The sequence below is a fragment of the Cygnus atratus genome, chromosome 15 (genome assembly GCF_013377495.2).
Source record: "Cygnus atratus isolate AKBS03 ecotype Queensland, Australia chromosome 15, CAtr_DNAZoo_HiC_assembly, whole genome shotgun sequence".
NCBI classification, from domain to species: Eukaryota; Metazoa; Chordata; class Aves; order Anseriformes; family Anatidae; genus Cygnus; species Cygnus atratus.
In genome coordinates, this window is record NC_066376.1 from 14,961,344 (window position 1) to 14,977,717 (window position 16,374).

The window sequence follows — 16,374 nt, forward strand, 5'->3', positions numbered from 1 at the left end:
TGAGTACTTACACCAAACATTTGTCTAAGATCTGGATCACGGAATCGGAATGGTATATTTGAGACGTGAAGCCGTTTTGGCTGTGATTTGTTTTCTGTGTTTTCAGAAGATTGTGTCTGTTGCTGGCCATCAGTCTGTGCTGCATCTTCTGTCTGCTAAAAGGGTAAAGGAAAACAATGTAAAGCATGCTGAAAGTGTTCCAACAGTTTTTAATGTAAATAAAGTGGTGGGCTGAAATTCTCAAAAAATTACTGAAAATGATTTTTCATTTTCACTCAGACAAAGGTTCTGAAGGATAACAGAAGTTGAAATAGTTGAAATTCAAAATTCAAATCCCTTTCTTTATCTATCTCAATAGTATATGATTTTGGTGATATTTTTAATACGTATTTGGAATACGTCAGAGGATAGGTAGGATATTATTTTCAATATTGATTTTCTAAGCTATTTCTAAATAATTAATAAATGTCTCCCTATACTGTAAGACTGTTGAAATCTCTTTAACATGTATACAAATGGAAAAAACTGAATCTCCATATCCAAATAACAGACTATTTGTAGTAGCAAGCTATGCACTTTCAAATAAGATTAGCACTTTCATTCAGAGACTACTGGGACTTCTACACAGGAGGTAGGTAACACATCACATCCTAGTTGCCATTTCATAAGCAATGCTAACAGGCACCAGAGGGTCATTTTGTCTATATAAATGGTCACCATTACGGAAAAGGGCTTGAGTTGTGAAAGAGAATAGAAGTATAATCAGTGGCAAAGGTTGCCTAAGATAAAAGTGAAACCCAGAAACAAAGTTTTACAGATTTTCTCTCTCACCAGAATACGAACATAAGATGGTACTTCTTACAGGCAGACTGTTCCCTAGATTTAAAATGCTATTTTATGACTGAAGGATGTTGTGTGCATTATAATTTTAGAAACAAAATCATAAAACCCTAGAGAGATTAGGAAAAAATAGAAACTCTTTCATTTGAAATGTAAAAACTAAACAACATTGGTCTATCAGTATATTATAGAAATCTCTGGGCTGCACTCCTTAATGATATCATACAGTGACTTATGATATCATACAGTGACACTGTGTGTGCAGTACTCTTTCACTAGTACAAGGTTTTGTATAGGTATGTTAAAACAACAGTTTTCTTTTGTGCTGGTAGAAAAAAATAGGGGAAATAAAATATATTGATGAAACTACAAGGATCATCTTACAACTATTACTCTATTTTCTTTGCCCTTCCTTTTCCTTCTGACCATATTCTTCTTCCAAGTATTCATTTTTCCCTTGTGTTCTAATGTTACAATTCAGTTTCTATTTCAGTCTTTTTTTTTATTAAAAAAAATAAAAATCTCCCATTTCCTGTTAGTATCAAATTTATTTTTAGGGACAACAGTTTAAGCAAAGTAAAAATGGTTAAATAAAATAAACCTTACCAATTCTAGTACCAATAAGCCTGTTAAGAATGAAGTAAAAGAACTCAAACAGAAAATATTTACATCAGCAATGAGTACATATCAACTTAATGCTAGCAAGTTCAACATCATCATCACCCATCATCATCTCCAGTAAACATTTTCCTGTAATACTTATTTTGAATCAAGAGTTGAACAGTGCTCTCTAAAGTCATCTCATTCAGGCTCAATCACTCACCTATTTCAGTGCCAGCAATAGGAATAGCTCAGACAACTGGGGACAGTTCTAATAAGTGTAGGGGCCACGATAACGGGGCATGATAAGAATAAGAATGAGCGATCAGTGAACCACAGGTCTGCTTTTCAAGCAACAACATTGATTTATGTGTTTACCAAAAGAATATTGTATAAAATCTTCAGTCCAGGATGAGGTTCAATGCATATTTTCTTTCTTCACAAAAATGTCCCACTTTGCTGGGTTAAAAACTTGCTGGATGGCTGGACCCAGAGCGTAGTGGTGAATGGAGTGAAAACCAGCTGGCAACTGGTCACCAGGGGTGTTCACCAGGGGTCAGTGTTGAGGCCCATCCTCTTTAATATTTTATTGATGATTTGGATGAGGGAATTGAGTGCACCCTCAGCAAGTTTGCAGATGACACCAAGTTGGAGGGAAGTGTCAATCTGCTGGAGGGTAGGAAGGCCCTACAGAGGGACCTGGAAAGGATGGGCCTATGGGCAGAGGCCAATGGGATGAGGTTCAACATGGCTAAGTGTCGGGTCCTGCGCTTTGGCCACAACGACCCCATGCAATGCGACAGGCTTGGGGCAGAGAGGCTGGAAAGCTGTGCAGAGGAAAAGGATCTGGGGGTGCTGATTGATGCTTGCCTGAACATAAGCCAGCAGCGTGTCCAGGTGGCCAAGAAGGCCCATGGCATCCTGGCTTGTATCAGGAATAGTGCAGCCAGCAGGACCAGGGAGGTGATCATCCCCTTGTACTCGGCTCTGGTGAGGCCGCACCTCGAGTACTGTGTTCAGTTTTGGGCCCCTCAGAACAAGAAGGACATCGAGGCCCTGGAACATGTCCAGAGAAGGGCTAGGAAGCTGGTGAAGGGCCTGGAACACAAGTCCAGCTTGGGACTGAGGTTCTGAGACCCCCAGCTGAGGGATCTGGGGTTGTTTAGTCTGGAGAAGAGGAGGCTCATGGGAGACCTTATTGCTCTCTACAACTACCTGAAAGGAAGGTGTGGGGAGCTGGGGGTCGACCTCTTCTCGCAGATAACTAGTGACAGGACTAGAGGGAATGGCCTCAAGTTGCACCAGGGAAGGTTTAGGTTAGAAATTAGGAGATATTTCTTCTCAGAAAGAGCACTCAGGCATTGGAACAGGTTGCTCAGGGAAGTGGTGGAGTCACCATCCCTGGGGGTGTTTAAGGAAAGGTTGGACCTGGTGCTTAGGGACATGGTTTAGCGGGTGACATTGGTAGTAGGGTGATGGTTGGACCAGATAATCTTGAAGGTCTTTTCCAACCATAATGATTCTATGATTATACTGCAGTTTCTCTCCCTTCCTTTCAAGTAAGACAACTAGGTGTGATATACAAACTGAATCACTGAAAGGATCCCAGTTAATAAACAGATAAGTAATTTTGAGGCTTTATTTAATCTTGGATCTTCTGCAGTGATCCAATTTACAGTGTAGTTCTGTGAATTACTGAATGCCAGTTGCTGAATAGAGTCAGAGGTGGTAAGAATTTACTGAAGGAAACATAGGCTTGCAACTGCCCTGGCATCAACAACTGAGGTCCCTGTGATTTTTGCAAAAGCATCGATTCACCAGTAATGTCTACATTTCACACTATATGATGCTACTGATACACAAATGCAAACTTTTACGTGCACTAAAGAAGAATTTTCAAGTGATCCAAGTGTAAAACTAACTGTGAGTCTTGATCTGCTATTGCCTCAACTCACAGGCAGCAACAAACTAAACAGTTCATCCTTAAGTATTTCTCGTAATTTAAATAATAAAGCTGGAATGTAGCTGTTAAGAAAGGAAAAAAAAAATCCATATTAATCTCTTGCTATGATATCTAAAGCCAAGTAAAATTTCAAAATTAAGATTTTAGAAAACTGATCAATCCATAAACGCCACAAAGATTACTTTCCACCTTCAGGTCTTTAAAGGAGAGAAATATGAAGGAAATTCAGTTGGGGCGGGGGGTGAGGAACTGGAAAATTCTTGAATACAACACTCAGGAAAAATTTAAGGTCAGTTAGATTAATCTGAAGAGAATTAAAGAATTCCGAAGATGCCATTCAGCTTCAGGAACAAAGGGTGCCCTGGGAAGAAATTATATAATCAGCATACTGTATAAATGCAAATTGGAAGAAGTAATTTCTGTTCATGATATTAATAAAAATGATGAGAAACAAGGAGTGGAAAAGTTGAACCATGCATTATTAACATACCAAAACATTAAGAGCAACTTCTGTATCGAGAAGTTTAAGACAAATTATAAAAAAAAAAAAGCCAGAGAGGTTTCTGAAGATGACACTAAAATAATTATGGCTGTTAGATTCCGCCTTCCCCCACCCCCCCACCCCCCCCACCCCCACCCCCCCCCGAAGCCTGAAATTTAGAGTTCTAGTGAAGAACGTCTCCGAGTTTGGGCACTGAGGAATGAAAATCAGAAACTTCAGAAAGTCACTATCATCAAAGATATGCAAATGCCTTTAAATGGATCTGTGGCAAAATTAACATAGCTAAAATGTTTACAATGTATTATAAGGCTTGATATTACAATAGTGTCTTTACAAAATGTATCACCATCCAGAAACGTACATATGGGCCAAGGAGATCTGGAGAAGGATAACTGCAAATTGAAATTGAAAAATGAAACTTACAAGAAAATTTCCAAGTAACACCAAGGAGGTAAATAGATGTAGGACGGAGGATACAGCCAGAATTTTGCAAAGTCACAGAAAGGAAAATTTCAAAGCCCTGTGGACTTAAAGAGCTAGAATGCAATTTACCTTACACATAAATAATGCATTTCAATATAGAATTTTCATTGCTAGAAGATATAAAACCTATGTTTGATATTTCTTTAAAAATTAATTGAAATTAGTATGTAAGATATTAGCCTCACTACATCCCTGCAGTCTTATATGCAATCAGTGCAGGTCCTGATCCATTAAGGGTTTGGTCTCTTTCAGTACCTTTCCTAATTCAATTAAGCAAATTAGTATGCGTTATGCAAAACAAATAAATAAATAAATTGCCTATTCTTTAACATTGAACAGAAATTGAACAAAAGACAATATAGTCTGTGATTTTTCCACATTACCTCACATTTTAAGTATTAAGTTGCATCAGAGTTATCTTCAGATATCAAAAAGCAATGAATTTAACTTTGTGAAGAGGCCACAATTCATAAACCAATTATTCAACACATTTTACTACTGGAACTATCTCCTATCACCGGTTCTAAACAGTTGCATCAGAGCCATTTCTCTAAAGATCTTCTAAAACCATCACAAAAGAAACATGTTTTTTAAACAGTAATCTTACAGAGATAGCTTAGAAAAGAGTTTTTGAATCTCAAGTGTAATTACCAGATTTGCTTAATAAAAATGATATAAAAGATAGTTAAATGTTTTATCACATATCCACATAGCCAATAAGCTATGCCAGGCTGTTTGACAACATGAATCACATCATTGAAATGGATCTTTCAAGAAAGAAAGTCAAAAACACATCTCATCATTGAGATAGGGTAAAAAAACATTTGAGCTATTATTGCTGGTCATAACATAAATCCACCATTATAATCACACAGTCATAGATTTTGTTTCTTTCAATCACAGACTTCCTGCATGCATAAAACCACAATGCTATCTGAGCAAAAGTGGTCAGAGATCATCTGGGAAAGATAAAGGTCAGAGACATTTAGTGGCATTTTTCCTTTTGTAAAGCTGTAGTTATTATTTATGTTCTTTTATTTATTAAATAGACAAAACTCCAAATAAAGCAATAACACTATGATGTTAATGTACCAATAACTTTCAGGAAGAGTAAATAATAAACCTGGCCAGAATTTCTTGATTTCATCCTGTAAAATGATTTCATCATTTTATTTGTATCTGTGTCAATGGAAATTTTAAAACTGAAGAAATTTCTCATTTCAGACAAGTCTTTGGAGTCAAAATTACGGAACTAAACACCAGTGCCTTCTATCTCCAGCAGTGACAGGAAGATACAGTTGCCATCTGTGGAATTACATCTTCTATAATGTCAGGCTTTATTTTACGAAGACAGCATTTATCATTCAGTATTAAAGAAAATTCAATGTTTTTCTTGTTGTTGTTTGTTTGTTTGCTTTTAAATCTGGTCTTTTTTCCTAAAAACTATAGTGCTAGGAAAGTGTTTAAGGAATCACTTACTCATTCCTTTCATCAAGACAAAATTAGCATCTGCTGTAATGTCTTAGGTAGGCCTGGGGGGTCAAATCCACCAGTTTAAAGATTTCCAGTGACAGATGCTCCACAGGCAAATTTGGGAGTTTATTCCACTGCTTTACTTTTCCCACTGTCTTACTGGAGTTTTAAAATATTATTTCTTCTCTTATATGCCATACATATGGAGGAGTAATTAGGACTATTCCTCTCAGAGACATCTTCCTGACAGCTATGGCAATGTTTTTTTTCCATCCTTGGCGCCACATTCACAAAAATTCTCTGACCACACATTTTTCTCCTTTACATCTTTTCAATCTGGTCCGTGTCCTTCTTTCAACAGGTGCCTTATTTTACCCACAATATTCTAGTTTAGGCCTTAGTTTTGCTGCTTAAAGCATACAGGTAGTATCAGATATTTTCAGTATATATTTCTGCTATATATCCCAGGTAGTCCCTGCTTTTCTTTGTGTGCGCGCGCGTTGGTTGATTTTATTTTTTTCCTTTTCAACAGGATGAAATTTTAAATTCATATACAACCTGCAACTATTATAATCTTTTATGGAACTGCTAACCAGTGATTTTTTTCATGCCATAGCTCAGTAGTTTGTTGTTCCTGTGAAAACACCTCACATTTGATGTTTTTGAATCGTGTCTTATTTTTTCAGACAATCCCTCCAATTTATCAAGATTGTTTTGAATTCTAATCCTGTCCTGCAATGTACTCGGAGTCCTACCCAGCTTGGTATTCTTGTAAATTTAATAAGTATACACGCCATGATTCAGAGCATTAATGAAACTATTGAATAACCCTGAGTCACCACAAACCCCTGCAGAACTCCTTTTAATAAATCTTATTTAAAATCTTAATAAATCTTATTTTTGATGGTGTAATACTTAAATACATTTTCTTGTTTTGCACCCGGCCTATTGCAATTGTATGTTTACTGTATTTCCGAACTTGTATATAATAATGTCTTGTATGACACAGTCAAAGCCTTATGAAAAGTTCAGTGTTACATGTAAGGCTTTCCTTGTCCATAAGGCCATTGTAGAAATAAAAGAATATCTTTTGGAAAAAATCCATGCTGATGGCTATTCTTCTTGTACTTTCAAGTGTTAAAAATACATTTATTAACTTTTTTGAGTATTTTCAAAGGATTGAAACTCAAATGACAGCACATCCTTTTAGTCTATATAACCAACACTTCTCTTTCCTTCCTTTTTAAAAGCAAGCATTATATTTACTGTTACAGTTCTCCAATACCTCTACTCATTCTCCAAAAGGTGACAGAGACAGACAGACATTAATGGCTCCAAAATATCATTTAAAATTTAGAAGTTAATTAGAAACAGTTAACTGGGAAAACAAACAATCAAAAAACCTAAGCTATCTTACCTGAATATTCTCTAACTGGTTTCTTTCCTCTTTGAGGTGGACACATTTTTCTGACACTTGCGAAATTATTTGATAAACACCTGGCTGAGGCTGACTTCTACAGTGAGTAACCATGCAAAGAAGAAAGGTGCTCTTACCCTTTGCACGAACATTGACTTTTACAATAGTTCTCAAAGATTCTTTGCATCCTAGCATTAACAATCAGTTTCCCCATTGTGGCTCAAATCCCCTCATGAAGAACTGTCCTCCTGGTTGCTTTCTGTAGATTTAGTCTCAAAACTCACCATCAGCAGATTCTCAACTGACTGTCTGGCTACAGAAGGCATCAAGTCACCTGAGATCCCTATTAATCATGAGTCAAGTACTATGGACTTGACCACCAACTACCCACTCAAGGTTTCATCCACTGAATCTTACCACCTGGATGTCTATGAAAATTTTCACAGGCAAGAGGTTCTTTTTTCCTCTAATGGTTATCCTGAGGCTGTTAATGGTCTCCTTCAGTCATTACCATAGACAAGGCACCCCCTTGAATTAGAAAGGAAAAATTCCTTTCTTGCCTGCTCTTCCTAATCAAAATAACAACTTTATTTTTGGTGACATATATTTTTTGCAGCTATGAATTTTCAAGATTCAGACATCTTTTTTTTTTAAAAAATTACACATTATGCCCTTCTATTGTGACATCCTTGGTCACAATGGCATTATGTGAGCGCAGCATGGACCAGTGTGGTCACAACCGGTAGGCATGGACACAACAAGCACAGTGCTCTTTACACAGCATCAGTAAATCCCCTGAAACAGACTGCTGACATTTGTAGTGCCTGAGGTATCAAATTTATATGATTGTGAAGTTCCTAAACATTTCTAGAACCACACATCATGCTTCATAACTGTCAAACATATATAAATATATTAAAAAAAAAAAATCCAGTGTGCAACAGGTCAAATCATTTGAAAATAAGTTGTTTTTCTAAACAGGTACAGCAAGGAGTAAAATACACTTGGGTCTGAAAGCACAGATGGTATCGACCCTTTGTGCTAAAAGTAATCAATGGTAACTGTAGTTCTCAGCACCACTGAAAATTACTACTTTTTCCTACGCATGTCAGTCAGCACTGTATCAGGTTATTTTTTAGCTCTGAAGTTTTAAGATGTCATTTTTCATCTTTCCTGAAAGGTGACTTCCACCAATTTGCTGCGCGACTATTTTTCTGGTTCCACTGAGAATATATTTCTAACTAAAAATCCTAATAAACAGTTACATATTTTAGCAGATTATTGATGAGTAATACCTGCAGGGAACCATGAGATGAAAACTTCAGCATCCTATTGCATATAAAATGGAAGTCTTATAAAAAAAAAAATCTTATTTATGTAAAAAACATTTGATGTGGATATTTATTAATACACAATTCAACTTTCCAGCTCACATGTCAAGGTTCCTGCTCATATGTCATAATGTTAAAATAAATAATGTCATAAATGTTAAAATAATTTGCTTGAACTTGAATCCTTTAACGAGTGTTGCTTGCATTTGCAGGCACTTCATATGGAATTGAGATGCTCAATTTTCCATAATAATTTCTAACTCAGTCAATATATATGAGCTAAACAAGTTTAATCTTGGTGAAATTTAATTTAGGTAAGGACACCATTCAGAGAAAATCATGTGAAGCATGCATACACCTCTAACCAGAAATATGTCTTCATATGTCAATTTTAATTTATCATTCCAGAGAATAATATTCTTCTATATCTTAAGACCCAGTGTCATGCAATTATTATTCTTTGATAGTTCTCTTTGATGACTGATTTCTCTCTTGGCCATTTTCCAATTTTATTCTACATACATATCTCTTTTTTAATAAAAATGATATTTTGTGTTACCATCTCATAGAAATTGATGAAAAACTATTTACCACAAAAAATGAGGCTATATAACTAACCCCTCAGAGAAGCAAATATCGTGATACCTATTTCTTGAGCTAGCCAATTTAAATGAAATAGATATGTTCATAATATTACCTAGGTATAGAATCATACTAATATTTATCACTGAAATTATTAAATCAGCTAACAGAGATGTGTGAAGGTATAAATGATAATAACAGAGATTTTAAAAAAATACTGTAATACTAAAACCAGATGGCCTTGTATATGTTGCTTCACTGCATCTCTAGTAATTCTGTCAGTTGAAAATATACTCCAAAAAAAAGGAAAATGACACCAAAAAAGATCCTTCACTAGTCTGCATTTTGATAGCATTGTTTCTGAAGCAATACAAGTTACTTTTGATGTAAAAATTTCCTTTGAGTCTTGGTATCATCAGTAAGTACACATATTTTACAGGAATTTGTTTTTACTGATTTGTTCTTTCTGCTCCGTCTTTCAGTATACCGCCTCCAAGGGCTATCATACCCCTCGCCAGTTCTGCCCAAACCACACACATTGCTTCCTGGTTCCTATTTCACCACATATTTGCAATTATAAAATATTTTTAAAAAATCATAATATATGCTAGTCTTAAAAATTATAAAAGTTATACATACAGAATATAGAAATAGAAGACCAAATACTCACACACAGCAAATAAATTCAGATTAAATCCCTTTACTTTAGTGAGCTAGGGAAGGCTGGTATTAGGATAGATTAAAATCCAAAACATTTTTATAGGCAAGCAAACTCAAATCAAAAGAGGGTGTTCTAAAAAGTGCTTTAAATTTAATATAACATACTTTAAATATAAATATACATATACATATATTAACCAAATCCATCACCAGGACAGTTATAATAAAATCAAGTGTTTTCAAAAGAATTTGTTTCTCCACCAAAATACTTATTTTTGTCTCCTTAGCTCAGTCAGTTCTAAAAACAGAAATCTGTTCAGGGAGTGAAGCTCATCTTTTGCTTTGTATGGAACCCCTCTGAACATGGAAGAGCCATTGTACATTCCTGGGCACTTATTTATAAGACACAATGTAACTGCCAATCATGAGGCAAATTCTTGTTCACCTGTCAGTTGATAAGGATTATTATATTTAGACGATTTAATATATGCACATTACACCAATCACCATGCAACGTGTGCGTACTAAGTGAAGCAATGAAATTTAAGCCAGTGACCTCAGTCTGAAAGGCTTTGTGTTTTATCAGAAACTCATGCAACCACCTTTACACTGACTTTGTACTGGAGAAGAATTCTGAAAAGACTTCACACAAATTCTTAAAAGGCTTCACACTGAGTCAGGTTCTTAAAATCAATTAAAAACACATTCTATTTATTTTAGGAGGACATGGCCTGCCTAGTTTTTCCACTACCATCAAACTATTACCAGTTCTCCCCTTTTCACTGAGGAGCTTAAATGCAATGATAAGTGAGGAGTGCCAGTTACGTTACAAGATTTTAGAAGCTTAAGTAATTGAAAACACTCATTCTAACAACTGGCAACAGGCATCTGTGGTTATTAACACAATTTATCTTGAGGTGTATCTGCTACTGTGGGAAATGGCCTTCCCTGTACTCCTGAAGCACCTGTCAAGACTGTTTCCCCTCCTTGAAGAGTTGTTGCTCCTGTTGTGGTGACTGAGCCACGACGAGTCTCACATCATGCTATTTCAACTAATAACATGTGATCCAGTGTGCTGCCTCAATATCAACTTACACTGCAAATTCCTGATGTCAGAAGAAACTATTATAACTTGCCAAAGAATAGTAACTTAAATGAAAAGAATCATTTTGTAAAATGTTTCAGAAAGTGTACATATATTTTGTTGTTTCACTTCCCAGCTTTTCCCCAGAAATTATAAAAATTTACAGACATGAAGAAAACTGATAAACAAGATGTTCTTCTGGATAAAATAAATGAATTCTTATTTGGAAAAATATATTATCCCAGCCTATCACCCCCTTTTTTTTAAGGCTAGGACCTGTGTGTTATCAACCCAAATTTGCAATATATTTCACTCATAAATATATTTTTTAGGGGAAAAATATATTCCTTAAAATTTTCATCCAGCTCTAACAATGCATCTCGCAGCCTGCTCCTGGACATGACACAAGAATATCATCTCCCACCCCTGGAACTTCTGGCAAAGGCACTGTACGCAATAAAACACAACATTTAGCGGACATGAATTCAGAGAGGGCCTTGTGTACACCATTCCGGCAGGAAAAAAAAAAAATCAATTCTATTCTTCCCAGCAAATACAAATTTTCTGTGTAACCTTCTATCTTTTACTGAAGACACAGTCAGTCCTATAATGTTTCTTACACTGGAATTGTGTTATGTTTTCCCTCTGTTCCTTTTCATTGACTAATCTTTTTTGTTTTCTGGAAAGCAATGGTGTTGTAGACAAAATCTTTCACCCTCAAACTCTGTTTTAAATGCAGTGAAATGCTGTCACAGAAGAGCTGTTTGCATGTCACTGCAGAATGAATGCTGGCCTCAGTCGTAGCTTTTTAATAATAAAAAGAACATCAACAGTAAAACTGACCTAAAACTACTATCTCTTCCTCGTCACACAGAAAACAGGCTAGTTTAGAATAACTTGAAAAGTTTTACCTTGTCTTGATCATTTTTTTGATAATCTATAAACGGATACAAATCACTCGCATATTTTTTAAACCCACCTGAAGTTTAGAGGAAGAACAGCCTAATTCTAGTGCAAATAACCTATAAAACATTTACAGGAAATGAAGAAAAAGAAGAAAATCAATAGATTATTTTAAAAAAAACTTAAGCAGTGGCAAACATAATGCTATGCTGATTTTCTCATGTGTATACATATACATCCACATAAGGATAAAACTCTAGATTTTTACATTAAAAAATAGTAAATAAAAAGAAGAAAAATACTCAAAACAGACACCTTTTTTTTTCTTTTTTTTTTTCTGCTACACCAATCAAGTTATTTCTCAGAGAGAAAGAGCTTGTGAATGTCTTTGAGGCATTATTTGATTAAGCTGACAATATTATGTGAGCAATGGTTGAGTACCCACTGTGCTGTACTTTTGACCAAATTGATTTGTGTAATGAACACTTGCTCTGTCTCTTCTCTAGCCTGAATAAGGCTCTTGATTTAACCAGTAGTGCTGGAAGCCAAGTGAATTTACAGCCCCCACAGTCATTCTCTCTCAATCTGGAGAGAATAGCAGCAGCAGTACATGAGCAAGCATAATTCAATACATTGTGCTATAAGCGCAGAAAATAATATCAGAGAGCTCTGCAATATACCTGTTTGATTTGATTTGTAAACCTGATAAAAAAGCAATCGAGAAAAGTTCAGCAGAAAAATATATATGCGTCCCAAGCAGAAATGTAACCATACAGAACGTGTACAAAGAACTGAAAAAAAAGATGCATAGTAAATCATCTTCATACTTTCCTTAGATAATATTGCACATGTTCCATTTTAAAAGGGTCCAGATTCTGAAAAGTTACCATTCCATTAAAAAAGTGAGCAAAGAGAATAATTTAAAACTGAGTTTGGGACTTTTTGAAAATACTGTTTCCCAAATATACTGCCAATAGTGTATTGACAAATGTGGATGGGCTTGTATCCTTCCTGTTTTCTTAAGTAGATTGACAGATTAATCATACTGGTTTTTGAAAAATTTATACTCCGAGAAGTCCCAGCACTGGAATGTTCTTCCCAGAAGCAAAACAACACAGCTAAAAAGGAGTTATCTACATAGATATATTTGTACTTTATTTTTTAGATAAAGGTGTATACATTAAAAAAAAAAAAAAAAAAACTATCATACTTCTTTCTTCCTTTCTTTATAATGGCGTGATAAACATTACCAGGAAAAATATCAGTGACTTTTCTTATCAACTGTATCACTGGTATCCTTTTATCATGACTAAAGTTCAACACAGAGTCCCATTACTTTCAGGAGAGAAAGGTGAGATTATTTTTTCAAACCAGTTTTAAAGATGAAAAAAATATTTTAAGTATCTCATAATGCAAGGCATGCAACTTATGCCACATCAATATATCCCTTTAATATTCCATTTCTGAAGACAGCGTGCATTGTTCTTTGTGCTCATCTAGTGAAAAGTTCATGTAGACGTTGACTTGCCATTATGCACAAAAAAATACATAATCATAAGCGCATTTGATAACATTGCTAAATTTCCAGTGTAATCATGAATATATATATATATATATATATATACACACACACACACACACTAAGAATGCTTGGTTTCAGAGACAGAGATTAAAACCTGTGGAAAAAACTTTGACCCTCTTGTTTTTAAACTTCAATCCAACATTATACAAATTTAAAAAAAAAAATCACTATTCTCATTAATTTCACTCAACCTCCCACATTACAAAAGGTAAAATGTTTATTTTACAAAAACACTTTACTATCCAAAACACCAAATGAAAACAAATCTAAACCGTTACTTTCTCACCATTTCCTATGACAGCTCTGAAGAGAAACAAACAGAGCAGCGAAGTCCCTGTTCTACAACTGTCTTGTCCCAGCTCTAGAGTGCTGAAAAATCACACTGGCTACTGTCCAGTCTATTAGTGCATAAGGGCACTTCTTCCTTCCATTTCATTACCAACAAAAGTATGTTAATGTTCATTTGTTCCTACTGTTCTTCTTAATAAAATACATGTTTCAAAGTTGAGACAAAATGTGAGCCACATACTCTTACCTTTCAAGCTGTATGGTGATTTGATGACCCAAGTGACTGAAACTAAACAGACCAGAAAGCTTTCTTTTCTTACAGACAGTGGGAACCTGAATAGCCCCCCCACAATTTCAGTTCCTATGTTTCATAATATAACATGTATAAACTTACTTTTTAAGTAAGAAGAGACAATGACCTCCTCTCTTGAATCTTTTATGTTAGAGGTCCTCAATCAGTTGGATGAATATAGCTTACTAACAGGAAGACAATGTATGGTGGTTGACCCTGACAGGGACATTTGTTTCAGAAACAGTACAACGAACAATCATACTCCAGTAGAATCCCTTAATCTAATTTACAAACAAATGAAAATAAAAAATCAATCAAACAAACAAACAAAAAGCCAACACAAATCGAAAAAATGTTGTGCTTTGCTTCAGCAGTTTCTATGATTCTACGGTAGAACATGCTTTGGGGCCCCAGCATATAGTGTATTGTTCCAGGTTGGGAACTTAGCAGAAGTATTGATTATTTCTTTAATTTCTAGATGGATGCGTTCTGGATGCTAATACCACAGGCTACAAGAAAGCACTGCTATTATTGTGATAGCTTATGCATAGAAAGCCAGCAGCGTATATAAGAGATCATTAATTCTGAGGACAGATAGAAACAATAAGATAGCTTCTCTTACTGCAGGGCAACCAAAGAGTTATTAATTACTTGGCTATATTAATTATTTCTCCAATTTATCTTCCTTAACAATATGGAATATATTTCTTACAGAGTGCTTTATGTCCACATTGCTGGCTCATCATTTTTCTTCTAAAATACTCAGCAGAATATCAGGGAATAGCGTATCAATCATGTTTGAAGGGGAATCACCAGAATCCATAAATATTTTGGATTCTAAATGTGTCTCAAAGCTTAGGCAAAATTAGCTGGTATAAAGAATGGATGTGTTTTTTAAATAATGTTTACGATTGGTTTTAATATAGCTTTTTGTGTATCTAAGGGGTTGCTGAGTTCAATTAAGGACATCCAGTTGACATCAGCACAACAATAACTTGGAATGGGAGAAAGAATGATAGTAGGTTGCCTTAATACATTTGGTATTATTTGCATTGGTAACTATTTCTGGCTGCTTACTGATCCTATCCATGACTATCACAACAAGTAACAAAACCATTGTCTTATCAGCTGCATCCGAGCTCCATTAGCCAAGAGGGAAGTGTATACATTCTATGCATGTTTTTAGAAGTTCATTCTACTTCTATAAAAACTACATTATTGTGTTATTGTCACAGGATAATTTTAAAAGAAATTAATTGGTTTTATCCTTAAAAAAATAAATCAATGAACACACTAGGAAATATTTTACTGGTCAAAGAGCAACATAATTAATTCAATGCAGAATAAATATCTTAAACAGCATTAGACAGACAAAGAAACATTCATTTTATTACTCTTTCACCTATTATTCAGAATGCTACTATTTCTGATGTAATTCTTGTAACTCTTTCAAAGGACTTTAATATGGGGAAGGAAGTGTTTAAAAAGAACTTTGTTTTGATACTTGAAAGATTCACGTAATATCCAGACAGACAACAGATGAAAACATCACAATGTAAATAGAGTAATCTTGATTACAGTTGATTAAAAGTTTTTATAATTTGAATGGGAGCCACAGCCTCCTATTGCACAAACTTGTACAATTGATAAATCCAAAGGCATGAACAAAAAGCTATCACTATCCTCAGTGATGAAAAAATTACTTGCTCATGTCATTTTCACCCACAAATCATGTCCTAAATTCACCTCTGTGATTTCTCTCACAATGGAGCTTGTTTCCTCCTGTGCATCTAAAAAGTAACTAAAGGCTAATGGTGTGATTACCTGGCCAGCTAAAACAAAGTCCTGCCTTTGGTACTACCTTTGGACTCAGGTTCCTTCCATTTCCCATGTCTTTCCTCCAGTGGTCGTATAGATTAAGTGTTAGGTCAGACCCATTGATCCAAGTGAAAATTAACACTTCATAAAATTACTTAGTGAGCTGATCCAACTCACAATAGAAAAAAAAAAAAAAAGATGAAAATATGTAGGTGAGGGTGGGTAAGCGAAAGCTGGAGGACAGGGCTGCTGCTTCTTATGGCATTAAAGCCTTAGGTGTAGAATCATAGGAGCATAGAATGGCTTGGGTTGGAAGGGACCTCAAAGATCATCTAGTTCCAACCCCTCCTGCCATAGGCAGAGATGGGACCCACTAGATCAGGTTGCTCAAGGCCTCATCTAACCTGGTCTTGAACACCTCCAGGGATGGGGCACCCACAACTTCTCTGGGTAACCTGTTCCAGTGCCTCACCACCCTCTGAGTGAAGAATTTCTTCCTAATCTCTAATCTAAATCTCCCCTCTTTTAGTTTAAAACCATCCTCCCTTGTCCTGTC

At 35.4% G+C, this 16,374-nt stretch overlaps 1 protein-coding gene across 4 annotated transcripts in view; it reads right to left on the bottom strand.

The window, feature by feature from the left end:
* The window catches only part of RBFOX1 (RNA binding fox-1 homolog 1), an 869,105-nt gene that overhangs the window by 106,944 nt on the left and 745,787 nt on the right, over positions 1-16,374 (bottom strand). For all 4 annotated transcript variants that reach the window (XM_050713747.1, XM_050713748.1, XM_035548778.1 and 1 more), the window contains one exon: positions 12-155. In XM_050713747.1, the coding sequence (XP_050569704.1) occupies positions 12-155 (144 nt within the window). The remainder of the gene's footprint in view (positions 1-11; positions 156-16,374) is intronic.